The sequence below is a fragment of the Monodelphis domestica genome, chromosome 5, assembly GCF_027887165.1.
Source record: "Monodelphis domestica isolate mMonDom1 chromosome 5, mMonDom1.pri, whole genome shotgun sequence".
NCBI classification, from domain to species: domain Eukaryota; kingdom Metazoa; phylum Chordata; class Mammalia; order Didelphimorphia; family Didelphidae; genus Monodelphis; species Monodelphis domestica.
The window spans coordinates 271886588-271912246 of NC_077231.1; the positions used below are offsets into that span (position 1 = coordinate 271886588).

General features: G+C 35.7%; 2 protein-coding genes across 10 annotated transcripts in view; one reads left to right on the top strand and one right to left on the bottom strand.

Annotated features, from left to right (window-relative positions):
• On the top strand, nt 1-20495 carry CROT (carnitine O-octanoyltransferase). The gene is made up of 16 exons (XM_016426380.2): nt 1-130; nt 1134-1258; nt 3697-3878; nt 4040-4164; nt 5939-6047; nt 9313-9406; nt 9510-9635; nt 10709-10810; nt 15233-15316; nt 15399-15509; nt 15878-16008; nt 16552-16675; nt 17428-17506; nt 17589-17682; nt 17797-17916; nt 19574-20495. The coding sequence occupies exons 1-16, from the start codon at nt 16-18 to the stop codon at nt 19692-19694; spliced, it is 1842 nt and encodes a 613-aa protein (XP_016281866.1). The 5' UTR covers nt 1-15; the 3' UTR covers nt 19695-20495.
• A 4047-nt stretch (nt 20496-24542) lies between these two features.
• The window catches only part of ABCB4 (ATP-binding cassette, sub-family B (MDR/TAP), member 4), a 106958-nt gene continuing 105841 nt past the window's right edge, over nt 24543-25659 (bottom strand). For 8 of the 9 annotated variants that reach the window (XM_056797298.1, XM_056797294.1, XM_056797295.1 and 5 more), the window contains 2 exons: nt 24932-25078; nt 24543-24800 (listed from right to left, as the gene is read on the bottom strand). In XM_056797298.1, the coding sequence (XP_056653276.1) occupies nt 24594-24800; nt 24932-25078 (354 nt within the window). In that variant the 3' untranslated portion in view covers nt 24543-24593. The remainder of the gene's footprint in view (nt 24801-24931; nt 25079-25659) is intronic. The other variant, NM_001190792.1, reaches the window with a different exon arrangement.

Consider the following 25659-nt stretch of genomic DNA (forward strand, 5'->3'; position numbering starts at 1 on the left):
ACTGGTTCTAGAATAATGGAAAACCAGTTGGCTAAGTCCACTGAAGAACGAACATTTCAGTACCAGGATTCTCTTCCTTCATTGCCTGTTCCTTCTCTTGATGAGTCATTAAAGAAATATCTTGATGCAGGTACAGCTCCTCTGTTTTTTTTTTTTAATCAAATGATATTTAATTTCAAATAAAGAAAAATACTAAAAAATAGTTGAAGTGAGTTGCTTGATCCTCTAATGCCAAGAAATTTTAGAAGCAGAACAAGATGTTAATGTTATAAAATGTCCTTTAAAAAATTCACTGTCCTTTCCTATCTCCTGCTTTTCCTCACTTTTCTTTCCTTTTTCTTGTCTCCTTATACCTATTGACTTGTAGCAACTTTTTTTCCCTCATTTTCTTCAATCTAACCATTTTAATAAAATTTATGTCAATTTGGGTATTATCTGCATCTTTGCTATTCTCTATGATTACAATAATAATACAATTGATTTTATTAGCACTCTTCTAAATTCCTGAATGTTGATGTTTGATTTCTAACAACTCTATGAGTTTATTCAGTATATGCCCATGAGGTGGCTTAATTTTTTTAATTACTGTTTTCCTTACTAAAGCAATATGTAGTTGGACATGTTTGCACTACTTCGTGGCACTTACAGTTTTGGCATAGGCCTCCTAACATTTGCTCAGGTAATTGACACCAGTAGTTGCAAGTTGAGGACTAGTGCCTCTCATCAAGCTCTCCAAATAACTATGATGTTAGTATTGGCTATGATGAAAAAGGATTATATTAACTATTTTATTAAAATACAGAAAGCAGATCATTTTCCAACTTGTTCATTCGCTATTACCAAATGATGTTTGTATCCAAAAAGGGAAATTTAAAAACATTTTAAAGAAGTGGTTGACAAAATTACACTATGCCAATAAGTATTTATTTTTGATATATTATATTTCCATTGCTATTTACTTGCAAACTTTATAATCTTATCCTTAAAGTTGTTAGATTGCCAACATGCTTACTTAATACATTGTTTTACGTATTTGAATTCCAAAACATAGATAGCTAATATGAACTGAGGTGGCTTGTGATGTTATTTTTATAACATGAATAAATTTTAAAATATTTCATTTCTCCTCATAGTTAAGCCATTTGCAAATGAAGAAGAATATAAACAAACAGAAGAAATAGTTAAAAAATTTCAGAATGGAATTGGAGAAAAGTTACACCAGAAATTACTTGAAAGAGCAAAAGGAAAAAGAAATTGGGTACTTATCTGTTTTCACAAGTATTGTTGACCAATTTGAAGATATTAATATAATATAAAATATAGTCCAAACATATATATGATGATATATACACATCTATATATAATTATATTGTAACCATTATTTATTGCTCACATTTTAGGAGTAATTTTTATTGTGTTAGTAGGTAACAAACTAGCTATTGTTATTAGAATTACTTATATATAATTTATAAATTTTTACTGCTATCAAATCTTTTAGGCTATTATCCTCATTATTATATTATTATATATATTATTATATTAATTATATTATATTATATATTAATATATAAATTATAAATTAATATATTATATATTATTATATTAATTATTATATTATTATTATATTAAAGACTTGTATTCATATATTCCCTGAAAAGAATAATACATTTGATTCTCCAATCTCTGGGTGCTTGAAATTTAGAATCATAGAATTTAGAACTGCAAAGGACCTTAAAGATTACCCATTATAACTTCCTTCTTTTTATAGGTGAAGACATTGAGGCCCAGAGAGGTTAAATGGTTGACCCAGGGTCATAGAGGTAGCCAGCAGCAGAGTTGAGACTTGCAGCTGGGTTTGCTGACTCTAGGTCCAAGACTTTTTTACTTTTCCTTACCTTTTCTGTGGGTCCTCAGTATATTATCAGTCACATGGAACCATTATGCAAATAAAGAAATTGACTAGAAACGCATGCAATATTTTGTATACCCAGGATATACAATATTACTTATAGTATAAAACTTTATAAAACAAAAATTCAGAGTAATGGTATTTTAGTGTTCATAGAAAAAAAGTCAGTTGGAAGCTAGGGAGGTGATTAAGAAATGCCACTTGTAGGAAGCTAGCCTGTATAAGTTGAGCCCCTCTAGGGTTAGAGGAAAGGTGCATTTGGGACATCATTCTTTTAAGAATTAGAGGATAAACTTCCATGTTAAAAAGAAAACCAGTTGAATATATGCGAATGACTCACTACATAAGAACTTTTTGAAAAAAAATTCAATACTAAACTTTTCACCAGCCATTGTCACTCTTAGAGCCTAACAAATCCCATGTTCTCTACTTTCTATTTTCAGCTTTGTGCAGTGTAACTAGGGCAAAAGTTTGGGAGCAGTTGTGATTTGCAGCCTTACTCTTATTCATCTTAGCTTGAATATCTCATTCTGGGTCTATCAGACTAGTACCTCCAAAAAGGTCTCAGGTTAATTTTATTAGATCTGCTTGTTTGTACAGGAAAACCAGCAGTTACATTTGGTTGAAAAAGCTACCCATCCAGATTTTAAGTTGGTACATATAGTAGAAGAAACACCTGTGAGAAAATGCTCATTTAGTTTAAAGTTGAGTGAAATGATTTGAATATATTTTTTGAAAATTTATATATATATATATTCCAATTATATAGAATAACAGTTTTTAACATTCCTTTTTTAAAATATTGAGTTCTAAATTTTCTCTCTTCCTCCTTTCTCCCCTCCTTGAGAGGGCAATAAATTTAATACACATTATACATGCATAATCATACAAAACACATATCCATATTATCAACCATTAATCCATAATTATTAATATTGTTACATGTTAAGAAAGAAAAAAAAAGAATCCAAGGGGGGAAAAAGGATGTTTTGCTCTGCCTTCAGGCTCCTTCACTTTTTTCTCTGAAGGTGGATAGCATTTGCCATCACAAGTCCTTCAGAGTAGTATTGGACGTTAGTATTGCTAAGAATAGCAATTATTCACAGTTGATCTAAATGATTTAAATATTAGTGAAAGAACACCCATTATTATTTGAAGAGCTAAGAGGGAAATAACCTTAATTGTTACGTATTATCAGATCAACTTCTAAAGGTTGCTTTTTAAATGCTAACTCTATGTTTGACCCTAGGAATTACAAGGTGTATAAAATACTCTGATTCCAAATCAAAATAAGGATATCTAAGATGTCAGTGTGATGATGTTTCTAAAATCACTTTTCAGTGATTCCTTGCATTTTGCCATTGTGTTCATTATGCTAGAGTGATATTGGATGGCAATTTACATAAAGCAAAATTTGGTTATTTTTGTGATTTGGAGTTCTTTCAAAACAGGGAATAACTTACAGGAGCATTTCACCTAAGCCTCTTGAATGGCTATACCTTTACAATGAAATGGTATAGTTGAAAGAATACTAGCTCTTTGGTCAGCAGATCTGCATTTGAATCTCACCTCTGAAAGTTACAACTTCATGACCTTAGGTTGTTAATTTCCCTGTGGGCTTCAGTTTCCTCATCTATAAAATAAGATTTTGGATTAGGTAGTCTCTTAACAGCTTTTCTAGCGTTAGATCTGTGATCCTAGGATCTTTAAGTGCTAAATAGTAATTAAAAGTAAACTATTTCAGTAATAGCTATTTCTGAAGTTGTTCTATTTTTAATCACTTTCAGCTGGAGGAATGGTGGTTGAATGTTGCCTACCTGGATGTCCGTATACCATCACAACTGAATGTCAACTTTGGAGGCCCTGCAGCTCACAGTGAACATTACTGGCCTCCAAAAGAAGGCACACAGTTAGAAAGAGGATGTATAACTCTTTGGCATAATTTGAATTATTGGCAGCTATTAAAAATGTAAGCTAGGGACTCGTAAGGATTAAATATTTACCTAAAGACTTAGATAATGTATACTGCAAAATTTAATTTCTTCATGTAAATATAGATGTTGAATTTCTGGTGGTTGGGCACTTGTTGGATTTTTAGAATAATTTTTTGATCATTTCCATTTTTCATAGGGAAAAACTAGCAGTTCATAAAATTGGAAACATACCTTTAGACATGAATCAATTCCGAATGCTGTTCTCTACATGCAAGGTACCAGGAATTTCTAGAGATTCAATCATCAGTTACTTTAGAACTGGTAAGTAGAAAAAGGGGAACTTTCTTTTTTTTAGTAAAGATAGGCTTTATGCTGTTTTTAAGAACATAATTATCTTCATTGACATGAAATACATTAAGCTTTTCAAAATGCTTTACCCAGATTATCCCAAGAAAAATAACTTCAGCTTCTAATTAACAATGCTCAAATAAATAAGTATTCATTAAATTTACATTTGTAACATATTTATAAATACCTCTCAAATAATACCTACATTATATGATTGTGGTATGTGTATGCACATGCATGTGTGTGGAGGATAATGAAATATATGAGATCTTTCTACAATAACAATCTTTCCTGCCAATAATAAAGTTAGATGGATCTTCCCTTAATTTTGTTTGAAGCCCCCAAGTTTCAATTTCATACTCACTGATGACTAACAGGATAATCTCTAAAGAACATTTCCCATCCTACTCAATTTTTTAAACTTTAAATGTATTTACTTGTTTGTTTTTTACAATAAAATGCCCAGTTAATTCTGTCTCTCACTGTGCTTCCTCCATTAGAGAAGGCATCATTTGACCAAAAAAAAAATGTATATGTAAAACTCTTATTTATTTCTGTTTATTAGTTTTTTCTCTGGAAGAGGACATAGATGAATCATTCTTCAAACAATATTTCTGTTGCTGAATATAATGTTCTCTTGGTTTGGTTCTGCTCATTTCACTCTTCATAATTTCATATAGGTCTTTCCATGTTTTTCCAAAATTAATTTGCTTGTCTTTTCTTACAGGATAAACAAGGGTAAATAGATTAACAACTAGATGGGTAAGGGGAGGAGATAAGGGAGGGAATCTTTCTCAATTTTATATTTATTCTCTTTTACCTCTGGGCTATAGCAAAAAAGCTTCATTTAAAAGATAATATTATCTTAAACTTAATAACGTCAACAAAACTAATCACCCAGACACAAAATAAGGGATGAAATCTTCCCTAGTAGTTAGCTTTTAAGAAGACAGAATCATCTAACTGAGCAAACAATAGAAGAGACTTTTCTTCTGTATCTCTTTCTAGGACTGCCTTAAATTCCAACATAGCCTTATTCTTTCTTTTTTCTTATTTTGTTTTGTTTCTTTCCTCTGTTACCTTGTTATAAATCTATGTTTTAAAAGATTTCTTATTTTAAATTATTTTTCAGATGCAAATTTGGTATAAGTATCAGAGTGAAATTCCAATAGAAGATACTATAGGCCTTTAGCTTTTAGAGATTAGATTCTAGGTATGCCTTTGTAATTAAAAAAAAAATCATGTAATACTATTCTAATAAAAATTTTGGAAGCAGAAGGTGATTCTTTTTCTCATACAGGTAAGAGTCACATCTACTTTTTCCTCAGTGGACAGACAGTAGGATATCTCCTTTTTTTTTTCCTTCTTTCTCCTCTTCCCAGAAAGTATAGACATCAGATAGACCCAGAGAGATTGCACTGAAGAAAAAGCTTAGACCATGTCAAATCATGATAGGTTAAAGTTCATGATCTTCCATTATAGTCCTACATACCATGGCTGTGCCAGAGGCAACAAGAGAGATGATTTTTAGGTACATAAGCAAATTTGTAAGGTTCTTCCATGCACCTCCTTACAATCTTCTTCCCACCCTTTCTTATTGACTATTTCTATGTTAACTTGTTAACATATTTTTATTTAGGATACATTTTCAAATGTGATGGATAGATTGATTGTCTTATAAATGGATAGCTATTATTCTTATTTAACCTTTGGAGGATTTAGCCCTGTTTTCTCCTCCTTATTCCAGAGAGCGAAGGACATACCCCAAGTCACATAGCAGTGTTGTGTCGAGGTCGAGTTTTTGTCTTTGATGTCATGCATGAAGGTTGTATGATGACTCCGCCAGAGCTGCTCAGGTTTTCAAATTACTTTGCATTCCTTGAATCTTCCTAGGTCGTAGTATCTTTCTGAAGTGATTCAGCACATTCTTTGCACTGTCTTTTTGAAGGGACATGTTGGTCATGTAAAATAGAAAAGAATCATAGTTGGAGAAAAAAGTTCTATTTACTAACTCTGTGTCTTTTATTTTAAGTTTATATTATTTGTTGAGACTTTTTTGGTGAGATCATGGCTCATTTAAAGACCAAGTAGACGAAAATTTAGTATAAAAATAGCTTTTAAAATGATCAAGAATAACATAAATGATGGAAGATTACATTTGGAGAAGTATTCAATAATAAAAACTTCAACTACCCTGCTACAAGAAGTTGGAAAGAAGCAAAAAAAGTTATGAGTGGTCAAAGTTCATAATTTAAAGCACATGTATTGTATGTCTAGAGTTGCTCAATTCCTCATTCAATCATTACTCAATCAATCGCTTACATCTCTGGAACAATTTATTCCCTGATGATATGAGATAAATACTTGACATGTTTGTGCTTCTAGGTCCTATTCATTTTATTCATTGTGTGCAGGTTGGAGAGTAAAACTAGACCAGCCTGTTAAGTAACTTTGGACTTGAGCTAGTCTCAGTAATTCTGTTGTTTGTAGGTATTTATCCAGGCATTCTTCCTACTTAAGTGAAAAAAGATTTTAGAATTTTTTTTCTCAAAAAGGTTTTTTTTAATATTAAAAAGGTCAGCATGAGTTTAAAATTCAGACTTTTATCATTTAATATAATTTTTTTTAAGTCTAGAAGGTCAGTGAAGTATATATTTTTATTTCATAAAAAATGGCACAAAAACTCATGGTTTGATGATTTAATTATTAACTTGCAAATAATTTCTTACTGTTAGGTAAAATCTCACTTCTAGCCCAAAATTTGCCTTTTGTAAAAAGACTGTTTCAAAGTAGTTGGATATTATAGATTTAACAAGGCTGGAGAATGTGCTATTTTTCCATCCCCCACATTCCCAAGGTTTGAAAGGGTAAACTTTCCCCCTGAGAATCACTTATCTCTGATCCAAATCTTCCTCTGTGAAATTTCACAGATTTTATGATCATTTGTCTTAGAAGAATATGAGTTACTTAATTAAAGGAAATGGTGGATTATTTGAATATTGACTGACCTAAAAAAACATACCTCTTACATGAATGAGGTAATTTGACATTTTTCAGGCTAACCATATTTCCCCCTGATTGAGAGTTAAAATATGTTGGAAATTTTTTAGCTAAGTGGAGAAATGGCCATTATTTAGAGCAGGAGAGCTGGTTTCATAGCTAAAGTAACCATGACAATTTGAAGCCTACCCTAATGCTCTCATCTACTGTTACAACCCCATTTCCTATTTCTCCCCCTTCATAAATTCTATACTCCAGACAAAATGGTCTCCCCAGCTGATCCCCAGATTATCTTGCACATTTTTTATTGACCACCCTCACATCTGTAATGTTCTCTCTCTCTAATTCTCTGATAAGGCTCAGCTCAGATGTCCCCTCCTTGTTCTACCTTTTCAAACCCCATTGCTAATAGTGTCTTTTCTTCCTCAAATATTCCCTGGGTGTTTTGTCTGTTCTCTCCTTTGCCCTCACTTTATGTTACATTTATCTGTGCTTATGACTCTGCCTCCAGAGTGGACAGGCTCTGAGGATGCTGCTGCACTTGATGTCAGTCTGTCAGCTTGAACTGAACTTGAGAGCAAATTGTACAACTTGTACATGAAACTTTTGTACATGAAACTTGTCAATGAGTAGGAAGAAATGCTTTGATGTTTCCAGAGAAACAGTGGCTCTTGGTAGTCAAGTGAAAACAGAACTGTTAAACAGGAGGAAAAAAAAATATTTCATCCTCAAAATCTGGGAAGAGTTTAGGATGAGGGAAATTATGCATGTACATAAACAATTTAAATATATGTTAAAACAAAAGCTATTGTGAGGTACTTGCAATAAATCTTTTAGAAATGAATTGTGAGGTTTTTCTAGCTTTGATCATAAGGAAGCCTTGAAAATTCCTTTTTAAGAACATTTTCTTTTCTTTTTTTTCTAAACCCTCACCTTCCGTCTTGAAGTCAATACTGTGTAGTGCCTCCAAGGCAGAAGAGTGGTAAGGACCAGGCAATGGGGGTCAAATGACTTGCCCAGGGTCACACAGCTGGGAAGTGTCTGAGGCCAGATTTGAACCTAGGACCTCCCGTTTCTAGGCCTGGCTCTCAATCCACTGAGCCACCCAACTGCCCCCTTAAGAACATTTTCTTAATGAAAAGTATCTCATTTTCCTTATGATAATAATAACTCATTTTAGAGCACTTTTAAGGTTGGCAAAGCACTTTCCATACCTTTCTTTTGAACCTTACAATAACCCTGTGAGAGATTAGTACCTTGGCTGTAATTATTTCCATTTAACAGATGAAGAAATTGAGGCTCAGGGCAGTTACATGAGTAGCCCATAATAATAGCATAGAGGGGTTAGGATTAACTGGAATGGACTTTCTCTTCTTTGGATATGTAATGCTTAACTGCTACATTTAAAAAGTATAGACAGCAAACTTGTGGTGGGTTTTCAAAAACTGAGAGAGGAGATTTTTGGCATATATTATTTTCTACTTAGCTTGGAGTTTTAAAAGTTATTTAAAAGAAAAGAGTGATGTAACTGAAAATATTTAAAATATTTAGACCATATTTTTGTTATTTACAAAAGAACCATAAAGTAACATTAATTTCAATTGACCAGCAGTGTTTATATAGTATCATTTTCATATGAGTGTTTTGTTTTAGTTTTCATTTTTGAAAGTTGCTTACATGGACTAACTAAAAAGTATATGTATCATTTTGAAATAGGTTAGGGCAGTCAAAAAAGCAAATTCATTCAAAATCAAACTAACTAAATCTGAGTATTGTAAACAATCACTCCTTTATGTAAAATATAAGACAAGAAAGAAACCCATTGCTATTCCCATCATGTCTTGATCCTCTTTCTTATCTAATAGTGAAATGAGAATATTTAAAATATTGATCAGTAAGAGAAATTTAGGGAAGAAATAATGGATAAGTTGCTATAGATCTGCCTAGAGAAAGTCTTTTTAAAGTTTGAGTTTAAATATGTGTTTGATTTTGTTGTTGTTTAATTTCCCCATAGATTTCTTATTTAAGAAATAAAATATTAGCATTAATGATTTGTTATGCAAAAATATATTTGTGGTGTAAAAATCCTGAATCCTCTGTTCATCTAAATATTTTTTAAAGGCAACTTACTTTTATCCAAAAAAAATGCCACAGTGAACCTGATGGACCTGGGGTAGCAGCATTAACCAGCGAAGAGCGAACCCGATGGGCTGAGGTTATTACATACTTTTATTAATGAAAAATTTTCAGAAGAAAGATAATCTAAATTTAGAGTGATTTGGTTGCCCAACTTAATCAGCATTTCTTTGTCTTTATAGGCAAGAGAATATCTGATTAGTCTTGATCCAAAGAATTTGACTATATTGGAAAAAATTCAGAGCAGTTTGTTGGTCTTTTCTTTAGATGATGCTAGTCCACAAGTAACACCTGAAGATTATTCTGAGGTATGTGTCAAATCTTATTCTTATTTATGCATCTCCATTTTTCCTCACAAGATTATTGGTTGTTTTAGAGAGACTTAAAAGTCTTTTGACTTTTTTCTTCCTTATGGGTCATTAACTACTTCAAAGGTTCAGAAATATGAGTCATGCTAATGCTTATGGATATTCAAATATTTAAGTATTAGCTTAGAATTATGTGATGTTGACAGTTATAATAGTGTTTTGTTAAATATCAAAGGGAGTCATACATGAAATTCCTTATATTCCATGAAGATTGCAACATTGTTATAAGGAATACATTGTGTAATATATGAAAATTTTGGACTACATTAAGCTATATTTATCATATTTAACTACATAGTAAATATAATTTCCAGAGAATTTTACTGTTTCTGTTAAGTAGCATCATAGTGCCATGAAAATTAAGACTTAATAAGTAACATGTATACTGGAAGGAGTGGAGGGTAAAGTGCTTGCTTTGCTCTTGTTACTTGTGTATAAGTAACTTTCCCTTAGTTCAGCTATACATGCTGATTTGTTAATCATTGTGTGCTTTGAGAATAGTTTCAAAGTATCATTTAGTAGATAGGAAATCCAGCATTATTTTATTCCTTATTAGATTTTTATGAGTAATTTTCTAGACTATAAATGTGGATGTTTTTGTACATACTTATTATTGTGTGTCCTCTTAGGGCCTCAGTTTTCCTTGTCTCTAAAATAAGGGGGTTAGATTAGATGGTTTTTGAAGTCCTAAAAATGATCTCAAAAAGTCTTTCTCACAGAATCCTATGATCTTGGGAATACCAAAGCTATATCCTCTCATTTACTTATCTATGTTGTCTCAAATATAGTGTTGTCTTTCCTTTCCTTTTTTTCTTTTTCATGGTAATCCATGAATTGGAGTGAGCAAAAAATGTTATTTGCAGCATTAATGCTCTTGATATATAGCATTTTATCTTATTACATCTTGCTCACAAAAGAAGGAAAAATGAAATTATCAATAGTTTTATACACTAGTCCTTTTAAAAAGTCAATAAAAAAATCTTCATTATTTGGAAAGAGTCTTTCTGTTTTAGGTAACTACATTGGTACTTACTGGTGATCCAACAGTACGCTGGGGCGACAAATCTTATAACTTTATTTCCTTCTCCAATGGATTGTTTGGCTGTAATTGTGATGTGAGTAAACTTCTGAACTTAATTTTCTTTGTAAATGTTGGAGTTAATTGGAAATACATTAAGATACCAACTCTTATACTGTGGTAGTTTATATGAACTTTACATAAGCTTATACATGGCTGTTCCATAACCCTAGTTCTTTTTTCACAATCATATAAGAAACTTCTATGAGTACAAGTTATAGGAACAATTGTAGTTAATAGAATTCTCAACTGAAGTAGAGTGAAGATATCTTCACCTGCATTAGATAAAAGGTGTGGGTATTTGAAATGAAATTTGCATATATGTAGTATAAGCTCCTGGGGAATAGATTCTGCTATTTGAAGATGAGTATCATAGATGGAATTAATATAAAAGTTATTTAAATTACAGGCTTACTGGAGTTTGTGCTTATGTGTTCAAGGAATAGGTAGCTGAGTATGGAACTATGAGAAAACCACAAATCCTTTGGGAGGAAAGAAGCCTGGGTTCTAGAACCACCTCTCCCATTAATTAGCTGTGTTATGCATATGCAGTATATATATACTGAGATATAATTTTTTATTAGTAAAATTAAGGTAGGAGAAAGATCTGAGCATTTAAATTCTCAATTTGGCTAGGAAGTTAGAGAAGGAAGGTGTATGGATCTTGATGGATACAGAGTATGAAATCGCTAAAATGTTTTATCTTTGGAGATCAGTTGAACTAAATGAAGAATGTTCTAGAGTTGAAGACTTTTTCTAGTTTATGTAACTACATTGGTGCTTACTGGTGATCCAACAGTATGTGGGTGGGGGTGTGTGGATCTTGTAATGATTTATTTCTATGTCTTAATAGTCACATTTAAGTTTTATTTTGTTAAAGTTTCATAATTTTGTTGTCTCTCTTTTAAGATGTAAACTCCCTGGGGGAAAAATATTTTTTGTCTTTCCTTTATATCCTACTAAAAACAGAGTTTGGCCCATAGAAAAAGCACTTAATATATGCTTGTTGATTGATTTCTGTTGAATTTGGATGGTAGTTGTAGCCTTCTAGAACCTTGTGATACTAATAAACTGTTTCAGGTGGCCCATGAGCTTTTTTTTTTTTAATTATTAACCCCTTACCTTCCATCTTGAAGTCAATACTATGTATTGGCTCCAAGACAGAAGAGTGGTAAGGGCTAGGCAATGGGGGTTAAGTGACTTGCCCAGGGTCACACAGCTGGGAAGTGTCTGAGGCAAGATATGAACCCAGGACCTCCCATCCCTAGGCCTGGTTCTCAATCCACTGAGTCACCCAGCTGCGCCGCCCCCCCCCCCCCCCATGAGCTTTCAATAGAGTTCTATCCTACCATCTTCTTAAATTTATTTTATCAAGATTTCCTCTCCCCACTTCCCTATTTCTCCCTGACACAACCTCCTTGCTTATATTTTAATACGGTATTTGAGTCCCACCTGACTGGAATGTTTTTGTTTGTTAAAGAATAAAATCAGTAATAAGTGGATCTCTTTTGGACCCTGTGCAAGGGAGTTAAAACATTAGAAAGACACAGTGAAATTGAAGTGATGTTTTTATACAGTTAGTCATATAAAATCTATTTTCTTTCCTCCTTTTAGAGATATAAATGATTATATCATTCCATCACTGATAAAGTTGTACCTTTTAAAAAGTGTATCAGTTTTTTTGCCTTCAGCTTTCTTCTTGATCTTCCTTGACTCTCTTCAGTCTGGCTTCTGTCCTCACCACACTCTGGAAATCCCCCTTTGTAAGGTAGTTGATAGCATCCTCTTGGGGGAAAAACAAAAAACACAAAAACAAGCAACAACAACAAAATCCTCTCTTTTCCTTCACTTCTCCATTGCATTTGACTCTTCTCTCTTTGATGTGTGCTGTGGCACTGGTGCCTCATATCCTGTCCTCCTTTTCTAACATCTATTCTATTAATGTCTCTCTTTCTGCCCATTGACTGTAACACTGCCTATAGTAGTGGGCACACTTCCTCCTCCCCCTCCCCTTTTTATAATCATTGTCTTCTGTGCTGTGAAATTTCTCCTATTATTTTCATCTGGATGGCTTAGAGATGCTTTTTACTTCATCTTTATTCTGAACCTTTATTCACTACCATTTCTTAGCTCTCCCTGGATATCCTGTTGTCCTATAAAGTGAAGCATTGAACACACAGAATGTATCATCTTCTCCCTTATGTTCTTCGTATTCCTTTGCTTCACCAGTACTGATTAGCAGTACTACGTTCCTGCTGGTCACCTGGGCTTAGAACACCAATCACCATTGACTGCCTTCCTTATTCCCCCCAAAAGAGCACATAGCCCAGATATATACTTGCTTTTGCATAATGGAGGCCTCTCTCATGCTTTGAGATATGTAAAATGGACACACAGTATTCCAACAACACTCCCTCCTCTGCATGTCATTAATCCACTTTGTGAATTTTGTATGGCAAATATTTAATCCGGGGTGGGCTTCATCTGTAACTGCATGATTTTGGAATTACCAATTTGAATATTAATTTAAGTAAAACATAATTAGGAAAATATGCTTTTTAGAAATGAAGATTTCTTTATTCAGATTATTTATATTTGGCTTTGGAATTACCCATGTCACTGTTTTTTTTTTTACAGTATAGGGAGAAAATTTATTATATATGTTGATAAATATTGTTCTAGACATATTTCTGGGATTTATCTGTATCTTAATCCTATCTTCTCTTTAATATATGAGCACTTTGAAGGCAAGGAACTTTGACTTCATGTTGCATAACATTATTGGAGAGCCTCCTGTATCACACAAAAGAAACCCTTAATACATTTTGTTGAAAATAAGCTTAAAATGAAAGGACACTAATGTGGGAAATTACATTAATAAATAAGTTAAGCATCAGATACTAATAATATCTCTCTGACTACTTGACATTAAGCTATATATACTACCTTCTTTGTACTCATTCTTTTACTGCAAGTTGGTATAAGCCAAGAGAATTAAAAATACAAGAAACTTAGAATATTTAATTTGATTCTTTGTTAAAAGATCTGATGAAATCCCTGATGGATGCCATTAACTTCAATAAGATTTGTCAGTTATCTTTTATTAGAATGATCATGCCTGTTACTCAGAATTATTAATGTAGCTGATGCCCCTTCGTCCTCTGAGTAATTTCCACAGATCTATTCTAGGTCCCTTGAAGTTGTTACATGTGCACTAGCACTACCCCAGTATTGGGGTGATAGGAGAAAAGATACAATGATTTCTTCTGCTGCCCTGCCAGAGGCAGCACTGCCTTGGCTAGTTTCTGCCCTCATTCTCATTATGTCTACTTCCCATAATAATCTCAATAGTTGGTTCCTCACAATTGCTTTGTATGTTAAAGAATGTCATTCTTTTTTGCCCCTATTATACATATGGGGAAATAGAAACTCAGGACAATAAACGTTCTCCCCATGGTCACCTAGCAGGATGCAAACTCGGGTCCTCTAAGTGCAGTGCTCTTTTCGCTAGAACAGACTACTTCTTATACTGACCAGTAATGGGAGATGCAATTAATATTTGGCAGCAGTGTTAGTGTTAGTGAGTAGTGAGGTAGTAATACAGAGAAATGATGCAAAAAACAATTGAAAGGAAATTAGGTTATCAAAATATTGTAAATAGTGAGATGTCAGAGTCAAGAGATTTGTCATCCAAAGCTAATGAGGATAAAAATCTACAGTGAGTACTCTATTACAGGCCATCTTTTCCTACCTTTCTCAGGCTTCTAATACTGTTTGTGATCCACACATTGAATGCAATTATGGACATAGTCAATTTGTTTTTTATCTCTACCTAAACAAATTCATAACTATCCAGAGCATCTCGTGACACTCTCAACGCTTTGTGTTTTTGTGACTTTTAAATTGTCTTTACAATGGCAAAAAATTACTTTTCCTAGATTTTCTCAGCATATACACACATACCCTGAACTCTCCCACTACCACCTTGGAATTCTTGCCTGAGAAAACGCAAATTTAAATGTTAGCTTCATTGCAAACTGTGTAACACAACAGTAGATGAACCACAACATGGGGACTGTGCAGTAATAGGAGCACAAGACTCGAGCAGGAGACTGGGTGCTCCTCAAAGCTTTGCCACCAAGTAGCTGTGGGTTCTTGGGCCAGCTTAATCTGGTCTTAGTTTCTTCATCTGTAAAATGATAGGTCCAGACGAGGTGATCTCCAGGGTTTCTTGCAGCTCTACCATTCTATATGTGAGATGCCGCCGAAGTTCTTAATTCTGTGACCTATAAATCCATACCTTTAAAAAGGGGGTGGAATGCCAGGGGGGAGCATTAAGGAAAGTCTTGTTTTCAACAGTATTAAATTTTGCTGAGGGATGGAGGGAATAGGAGGATGGGCCTAGGCCAGGAAGCTTTATAAGCCCCTTTAAACTGACGCACCTTGTTTTCTGTTATAGCATGCACCTTATGATGCTATGGTCATGGTTGATATCTGTCATTATGTGGATCAGAAGATCTTTGAAAATGAGGGGAGGTGGAAGGTACGTGTGACTAAACATTGCATTTGTTGCTGGCCAATGAATTGTCAATGCAATTGTATTTCCTGATCTTTTTTCTTCTCAGGGTTCTGAAAAAGTGAGAGGAAATATCCCTCTGCCAGAGGAGCTTGTTTTCACTGTGGACCATAAAGTATTAGATGCCATTAGCCAGGCTAAAGAGCAGTATCTCAAACAGGTGAATTTTATACATTTCCCTTTTTTTTTTAATCCTTTACCTCCTATCTTAGTATGAGTTCTAAGGCAAGGCACATGGCCAGGAAGTGTTTCAGGGCAGATTTGAACCCAGGTTCTCCTGACTCTGGCCTGGCACTCTATTTCCTTTGCTGCCTCATGGCTCTCCTCCCTCAACCACCACCAGTTTTCTCTTAGGAGTGCTTTTAACCTTGTGTGAAAGTTTGACCATTTTGCAACTAGCAGACCATAAAGGATAGGTGTTGTAATATAAATGGATCTGGTTCTTTCCAGACTGTTGTTGACTGCATGTAACCTGGGGGTAGCACTTTGGATATTGATTCATTCTTGACCATTATCCCTTTTTATTAGGGATCAGACTTGCAGATTGTGACTTATGCCTTTAAATCTTTTGGCAAAATGCAAACCAAGAAGAAGAAGCTTCATCCAGATACTTTTATTCAGCTGGCGCTTCAGCTGGCCTACTACAGACTTCATGGATGGTGAGGAAAAGGCTGGCTCAGATTTGGGCACTAATAGATAGGAGTTGTATGTCATGCTGAATAGTTATGATTAGGGCTCTCCTCTTGCTTCCAAATGCCTTCCTTCCCTTCCTTTCATCTCTTCTGTCTAATACTGTGGCTTCAGATTTCACTAGCATTGCTGCTTTTCACTGTTAATTGGGGATTCTTTTTTTTGCTAAACTAGAAATTAGGGAAAGAAATTAAGCTTATTATAAAAATGTGAACTTGTTTTCTGACACACATATGCCTCAAACACTTCAAACAGAATCACTATCTTAGGGGCAAGGATGATTTTAATTCTGACCTATATTTTTGGACAGAGAAGTCACTGACCAAAGCAGATGTGAAAAGTTAACACAGACTGTATTTCTAGGAGAAATGAAACAATCATTAAATTAGATCTTTTTGAAAAATACATTTTCTGTTTAAGGAAATGGAAACAACTTGGGATGGAATCTTTTTTTTTTCCTTATGAGAAAATCCTTTTGAGACAATCTTTCATTTAAATTTCTTCCCTTTTAGCCCAGGTAGCTGTTATGAAACTGCTATGACAAGGGCTTACTACCATGGTCGCACGGAGACTGTGAGATCATGTACTTTGGAAGCAGTTGAATGGTGTCAGACCATGCAGGATCCTTCTGCCAGTGTAAGTATTGAAAAATAACTTTAATGGATTTGAATAAGCTTCTACCCTTGAACAGCCCTTTTGTTTTAGTTTCTGGATTTGTAAAATTCAGGTAACATTTCATTGGGTAATTTTGAGATGAAAAGCAATTTTAATATTTTCTGTTCATAATATTTCTTCATATGAAATTTGCACATGAACAAAGCAGCATATTGAGAGCCTTAGAAAGGCAGTGATGGAAGGGAGATTCTTTCCTTCAAGGAGAATTTTTTTGTGCCAATTTCTGTGCAAGTTGAATGGGATAATATATGGCTGCTATAATGCTACTGACAGAATACAAATGTCATAAGAGTAATGAAGCTGAGACTTTTGCAAAGTATCTGACATTTAAAAGAGAAAAAAAATTCTTCCTACACATTTGCTTAGTTACATTTTGAACAAGCCCTTTCTTTCCAGTGGCTCTATATACTAGGACTACTCAGGTATATGTTAATTTAATCATATAAAAAGTTACTTCATAATTTTTGTGATGTTTGCTTTACCTTTGTTTCCATTTTATGCACTTTTATTTCTATTCATATAAGAATAATAAGCAAGAAGCACATTACTTTTGGGGAAAGAAAAGGCAATGGAAGGAAGAAGTCAGGAAAAAAGAAAATTGTTTATTTTGCTTTCCTAGAATTTCTGCCTATTCTCTCATGACTGATAATCTGAAGAAGCTTGATCTCCTGTTTGATTTGGTAGTAAAGCATGTCCTGTTTTTGTTAACACAGCTTCATAAACGGCAGCAAAAGATGTTACAAGCTTTTGCAAAGCATGGTAAAATGATGAAAGAATGTTCATCTGGGAAAGGTACTTAATATCCTTACATTTTTTTTGTCTTTTCTTTATTTAAAAAAGTTTCCCTAACTTAGAGCTTTGGGATTCTTTCCAGGATTTGATCGTCACCTTTTAGGTCTCCTTCTCATAGCCAAAGAGGAGGGGCTACCCATTCCAGAGCTCTTTACAGACCCAATTTTCTCCAAAAGGTAATTCATTTGATATTTTTTACTTTAAGTAGAAAAAGGCTTATGTCATTAGTCCGAGGAGTCACAAAGTCACAAAAACAATGTAAATATAATAACGTTTTTTTTATTACACAGTGGAGGCGGTGGAAATTTTGTCCTGTCAACCAGTCTTCTTGGTTATACACGAGTCCATGGAGTGGTGGTGCCTATGATTTACCGTGGCTATGGCTTTTTCTACCACATCAGAGATGACAGGTGAAGCTGTTTTCTTCTGTCCCCAGTATTCTTTTGAGTTAGATAATTATAATGTCCTCCTCTTTTAATTTCCTTTCCATGCTGTCATTTTACTGCTATCTGTGCTGAAGATATCAGTGCTGTAGTCACAGGAGGTCAGTCTGTGCAAATAGAAGTTTTGGTTTTTGCCCTTTACATTCTTAATATATAGGTATATTTGTCCTGTCTCCCTCTATTAAGTTGTATATGTCCTGAATAGATCCTTGTCAATCATTCGTTTTTACACTTTATGCAAGAGCAGAGTGAATATTGTGTTGAAGCTGGAGCATTCTCCTTCATCGTTCCCCTTCTCTTCTTTCTTCCTCTTCCTCTCCTTTCTTATCCCTCCTCTTCCTAAATAAGCACCCAAGGTATTGCCCAAGATTCTGTTCAAAATTGGCTTACAAAGTACAGTCTAGCTTATCTTTCTACGTGGAGAGTCGGGTGGCCTTTATTGAGCGCCCCGTGTGTTCTGGGCACTGGGCTTTCTTTTCTCTATCCGGAGGAAGAGCCAGGAGCCAGTGCCAGCAGATCAGAGAATAGGCCTTGGGAAGCAAGGCACAAGAAGAATGAAAGCGAGGAAAGAACCAGATCACAAAGGATTTAGAAATACAGAATTTTACGTTAGTTAGATAATTGAGGGTAGGTAATAGCCCCCGGCATTTATTGACTGGGAGAGAGGATACCGTCAGATCTGAGTTTTAGGAAGATCACTTGGCAGGCAGCTTTTGCCAGTTTGGGCCGCTTTTTTAGTCATGCTGCCTCTGTCTTGTGCTTGTGAAGCTTTAGACTAAAGCACAAAGCGTTACAGTCATCCCTGTTAAGTTTTCTCTTACTAGATTTGGCCAGGTATTCTAGCTCATTGATCTTTTGTATCTTAACTGGCATCCAACATACTAACCATTCTTTCCAGCTTTATGTGCTATGCCAATAATATGATCTTGTCAGGTGTGCCTTTGCCTGGCAGGGGACCCGGGCACGGTTATAGATCAGAGGCGTTTATCCGGAGTGGGGAACAAATTAAGTTAAGGTCAAGAGAGGCACCTCGAGTGGGGAGAGACTCGCATCAAGAAGGTCAGCTAGCAGACTGCTGAGGCAAAGAGTGCCCCAGGAAGAAGTGATGCTGCCCTGCCTCAGGGTGTCAGGAGGTGAGGGCTGTGTACAAGAGAACTTATGAAAATAGAAATCACAGGACTCAACAGGAGATTGGCCACAGGGTATGGGACGGAGGAACTGAGTGTGGCACCTACGTTGCAAGCCTGGGGCACCGGGTAGATGGCGGGTACCCCAATAACTTACGTCTTAAGGTAAAGTCCATGTAGGTCATGGTCGTGTCAGGTTTGGCTCTGGATATTGGGAGGGAAGGAGGGAAGAAGAAAATACTAGGCTAGGTAGCATACACGGTGATGAAAGGGCAGGAGGAGAAGGGAAAGAAAATAGGACAACGATGGGCGAGGAGGTGTTAACAGGGAGACGAGAGCCCTTAAAGATGTTGCAATTCTGTTCACGTTGGGTGCTAACTGAATAGGATCGTGTAGGTAGGACATAAGACCGTAAAGGATTAATTCCCTTAGTTGTCACAATTTGGAGCCTTTGGGGGCATGATTTTATTTAACATTTATATATTTATGCCATGCAGGTTTGTCGTGGCCTGTACAGCTTGGAAATCATGTGCAGAGACTGATGCGGAAAAGCTGGTTAGGATGGTATTCTGTTGTTTCCATGACATGATGCAGTTGATGAACACTGCCCAGCTTTAGAGATTGATTCCAAATTAAGTCCGTACCAAAAAATATTGTTAAAAGATGTGCTGGGCATGAATTGGGGCTATGCAGAGGAAGTTTGATTTGGCAGAAAGTAGTTAAATGTAGAAATAATGAAGAAGAATCTATCAATATTATGTAGCACTTACTGCCACATATTCTAGAAATAGAACATTGTCTCCCAGCTGAAGGTAATGCTTGCAGCAATAAAACTACTAAACAGTGAGTATAGAACTATGCAATACTTATGTATGCCTTAACAATACATATCCATCCATTTTCCCAGTACAAGTCTAATTTTAACTTTTATATAAGAGATTTTTGTTGATATCTGTATAAAAACACTGATGTTGTTCTTGCTTGGTCACTGTTTTATTTAAATGTTCCATCCTCCATGCACTTTATCTCTTTCTAGCTGTCAAAGGGCATGACAAATATGTTCAGAGGCTCAGCTGCCTAAAATTCATGCCTTCCACTTCCACTGCAGAGAGGCCAACTGCAGGTTTACTGTGCGTGAGGGAAGAGACCACTAGAAACACTAGACTACAGAGAACAACAAAAACTAGCTTGTAGCCAGGTGGTTGATGCTAAAGAGATCATAAACCTAACAACGTCGCTCATCCTGTATTTCGGTGATTCGTGACTATAAGTACAAAGCACTTGGTAGAAAGTCAGTTTTTAAAAATTTGTGAAGGGTTACTTGACAAATTCTCAGGATCTTCTGCTTGCTTTTTGATCATTTTTTTCTCTGTTCAACTTTGTAGTTTGCACTCTGAAAATAAAATTTATTGAATCATCTCTTGTGTGTGTTTGAACTTAGTGCCACTTTGAGGCATTTCGACTTGGCACAGAAGGACTATTTTCAGCATACTTGATGCGCGCTTCTGTTTTTGCCATTCTCAGGCTGGGGAACAGTTCACTGATTTTGATAACATTCAGAATACCACTTCTCTGTTTCTTCCCACTCACCTAATATAAACGAAGTAGTGGAGTCCTGGATCTGAGTTGGAAATGGTCATCTAGACTTTGCTTGAAAACTTTCAAGCAGGGAAAACCCATCTGCTCCCCAGGAAGCTCCTTCCATTACCACACAGACATCATTGTTAGCAAGCCTAAATTTAATGCTTTTTAGTTCCAGCCATTGCTCCAGTTTCTGCCTTCCGTGGCCAAACAAAACAACTTTAAATGTTCTGCGCCTAAAGTATGGTACCTAGACTCAAACCCAATACTCCGGATGGGGTCTGAATAGTGAGACTATTCTCTCTGTCATTCTGATCACTTGGCTTCAATTCAGACTTAGATTAAAAACATTAGATTTTCTGGTATTGTATACTGTTGATTCACTGACTACAATCCATTAATTCCACCCTCCATCTTTGTCATTTGAACTTTTATCTAGTCATGTCATCTGACACCTGTGAAGCTGAATTTTTTAACCCAGATACAAAACTCTACATTTACTCTTGTTAAATTTCGTTTTACTAAATTTAGCTGAGCATTCTTTCTAGCTTGCTGATCATCTTGTATCTTAACTGGCATCAAACATGCCATGCTACATAGATTTTATGTTATGTGCCAATTATATAAGCCCATCTTCCATGCCTTTGGCAGGTCGGAAGAGCCAGTCTCAAATATATCAGGAATATCTAGCCAGAGTGGGAGGCACGCATTTGCATTAGGGTCAAGGAGGCCAAAGCCTACCTAAAAGATTTTTTAAAAAACCAAGATAGCATAGTATAATAGAAGGACATTGAATTTGGCATCAGAAGACTCGTCTGAATTCCAGTTCTATTTACCACTCGTGACGCTGGCCAAGTTATTATTGCTCTTTGGACCTCAATTTCCTCATCTGTAAATCAGAGTTGGGCACTTTAGGGAAGCAAAACATAAGCCATTACAAGGAGAAAACAAGAATACCATCCTTGGCCACCAGCACCGGGCTAGATTATCCAGAAATGGTGGACTAGAGACAGTTTAAAGGATATTGTTATTTTTTCCTTCTTCCTTCTTTTTTCCCAGAATGCAATTTTGCTAAGATACCCTCCAAATGCCAAATCTTAAAATCTTCCTAGGAAATCTGGACTTAATTTTGTTTGGCACCTTACCTTTGATTTCTGTTCTTAGCCACACATGCCATGCCTTTTTTGTTTTTATTTTATTTGTAGAACACGAGACAGGTGGGAATTCTTTACCTTACTGATGGGTCAGGATACCCTACAACAAGTAGAGGAAGCCATAGGGGTATTCCCTTTTGCTATCCTTTGGGCCCGATTGCCAAGATGATTATAAAACAAAAATGAAAAAAGAAAGTGGTCTAGACCATGGGGACATTTGGAAGCCTATCACCTGTTGAAGTCTTAAAGGATTTTAGCTATCAGCTATTCCCGTTTGGAGTCCTTCACCTTTTTGCTTTACAAGCCAACTTGAGTCACTAACACACTCCTCTGATGTCTTGCCCAGACCCACTCCTACCTTGTTCAGTCTGACTCTGTGCCTTGGGAAATATCTGGGTTCACTTACAGATAGAGGAAGAAGTTTCTGGCAGAACTCAGTAACTGAATTCTGAGTTGGAAGGTCTCTACAAGAGAAGGTCCAGTGAGATGCTTAGCAGAATTAGCCAGGTTGTGACCTGAGCATTCCATGGGCTTTCTATTCATCCGTTCAGAATCCTTCCTTTGAAGGAAGAAAGAGCAAGTGACACATGAAACACATGTTAATACATGAATTTGAAACCAAAACAAACAATGTATATTTACTATGAAAGGCATCTACCTTTGGGGGGAAAAGCAGGGTGGTAGAGAAGTAGCTGTGGAGAATAGTAGAAAGCACAGTGGCTTTTGTAGTCAGGAGACCTGGGTTCAAATCCTGCTTCTGAGCCTCACTAATTGTTGATCTTAGTAAGGAAGTCACTTCTTAAACTCCCTGGACCTCAGTTTTCTCTTACATAAAATGAGGAGATTGGACTTGGTGCCCTCTGAAGTCCCTTTCAGCTCTAGATCTATGAACCTGTGAATAAGCATGAAAACAATGTTAGGTATAGCCCCAATTTCATTTTTCCGTAGACTTCAAAGATGCTCATGTTGTCTTTCCAGATAGAAGGGAAGCCCGTTGAAGGCATGTGACGTTTATATTTTTTTTTGAATTCTCATCACCTAGTGCAATGCCTGGCACATAGTAGGTACTTAATAAATACCTCGTGGTTGATAGATTGATAATGATATTCCAATGAAGTACCTATTTCATTTTTTCCACAGACTTCAAAGACTTGCATTTTGTTTCCCCAGAGAGAATGTAAGCTTCTTGAGGGCAGGGATGCTTTCTGTTTCAGTTTTGGCAGCTATATGCCTAATGCTTGTTGATTTTAAGATGGAAATCAATGCATAAGAAAAACCAATTTTGTTAAACTGAAAAACTCAGCAAACAGAGATGAGAATATTGGTTAACTGTAGCATGATATGGAAAAAGGGAAGATTTGGAGAGAGTGGACCAAATTCTGACTCTGCTGTGTACTGGCCTGGGTGGCCAGATGAAGGAGTTAGACTTGATGACCTTTATGGTCCTTTCCAGTTCTAAACCTATGACTGATCTGTGGAAAGCTTGCCAATGTTTACCACTAGTTTCATGCCTTCTGTTCTACCAGGGGCCATCTCCACCACTTACACTTTACCAGGACTTAGCCCCACATGAGAAAAAAAATTTTTTTCCTAACAATTAAAGGTGTCTAGAAGAGATGTGATGCCTCACAGGTAGTGAGGTCTCTGTTACTAGATGTCTTCAGGCAGTGGCTGGGTGATCAATTTTCAAGTTGGTTGACCAGAGTCACCTCTATGTGAGGAGAGAGACAAAAAAAGGTCTCCATGGAGAATGCTGGATCAACCTTCAATGGCATTCTTTTTGGAGAACATGAACATGAGTTATACAGGATGGACAGACATGGATGGGTTGCAATCTCTATTGTTGGTAGAAACTCCCATATCAATGGGATCATAGGTTCATTTGAATATCATCTTTACCAAATGTGTATTTGCCTACTTTGCTTTTATTCCTATTATGTTTAATTGTTTAATTGGCTTTGGTCCATACATTCTAGCGTCTTGATCTTTTGGGATCCTGATTGTCATCTAGTATGCCAAGTATCAGTCGGCTGTCAATGTCATCTAAGAAGCCTGATCCATTTGGAAGATTTGAGTTCAAATCAAGTCTTCTAGATCAGAAATTAACAGAAGTAATGGGGGAGGCAGTCATATTGAGTCAGGGGAAAGGGCAAGAGAGGCAAAATCCACAAGAAATCTTAATCTGATCTGCATAACAAAGTGAATACTGCTGTTATCTAGTCCCACTCTTTCCATACAGTAAGAACCTTCCCCATTTCTGATAATTCCTTATAATTTTACAACTAGTGCCTGGTTTAGAGTTGAAGGACTTGGGAACAAATACTACCTATGTGACTTTGGCCAAGTCAACTTTTCCAGGCTTCATTTTTTCTTCATCTTTAAAATTACATGCAGAGAGAGGGGGTGGTAAACGGAAAGAGGACAGGTTTAAACTATCTGATGTCTAACATCTTTTCCAGCTCTCAGTCCTCTGATATTTTGATTTTCTTATCAGAGTGTTTATAGTAGAATAGGTAACAAGATTGGACTGCAATATCACATTTCAGCAGTATATGAGCCCAACCTCCCAAATTCTTTGAGTTTCATGTATTTATTATTATAAATCATATCCCTACTATCAACTTCATAGGAATAAAATATGATTTGTGAGAGCTATTGAGTTTATCTGGAACAAGATTTACCTGAAGCTGGTGACCACTTATTATCAGAACTTGCATTACAAGACAAAAAATAGTGAAATAGTATGTACGTTTATTTCTAAGAAGTGGAAAGTAACAAGAGTTCATAAATTCTGTGTCCCAGTCTGAACGTTGACCAGTGAAAAATAGATGCCTTTCTGAGCCAGAAGCTGTTGATGTGTTCCATGTTCTTTGACCTTGCCATTCTGGAATACTACAATAAGATCGGCATTCTGGATGGTGGAGAGGCGATGAGCGATCACAATACACGTGCGACCTTCTCTGGCCTTGTCCAGGGCTTCCTGAACAATCTGTTGATAAGCGAAATAAAAGGATTTTTAGGGGTTCAGAATTGGTTTGCTTTGTTATTACTGTTTTCAGTCACAGAGATGATGTCTACTTTACAGATTAAATATGAACACAGAATAGTAGCCCACCATACCTTTTCACTTTCTGTATCCAGGGCTGATGTGGCTTCATCCAACAGCAAGATCCGAGGATGTCTGATGAGAGCTCGAGCAATGGCAATGCGCTGTTTCTGACCCCCTGAGAGCTGAGTCCCTTTGTCTCCCACTCTGGTTTCATATTTCTGAAAGAACATTTTGAATATATAACTACAAAAGAATTGAAATCTAACTCAGAAAAAGTCAGCTTCATGTATCATCATAAACGTTAGCTCCAATAAATCAATTTTTCAAATAAAAACATTTATGTTCAGATATTCAGATGAATGTCCTTTTGGGACAGTGGTGGGTTTTGTTTTTTGTAGGTGTTTCCCTCAGCCAATTCAGCAATTCACTTTCAAAATCAACCACAATGCTTAGTTTATATGAAAAGATGTCTTGAACTCTTAATTTTGGTCTCCAGCAAGATTTTGCGTGACAAATTCTTCTTTTCTAATTTTTGGCAATGTCATGGTAATGATAAATTTTTGCTGTTTGTAAATTTGTCAAGTATTATTTATTAGGAACATTTATTAAGTGCTTGCCTGGGCTGAACATGGAATGGGATCTGGAGAATAAACAATTAGTTATGGTAGGTAACCTGCTCTCAAGAAGCTCAGAGTCTAACAGGAAGGAAAGAAATTTACCTGTGCCTCAAGCAATTTGAGGAAGAAGAAATCACTTTGACTTGGGGAAATGGGGATGGAAAATCTTCAAGGAAGAGGAA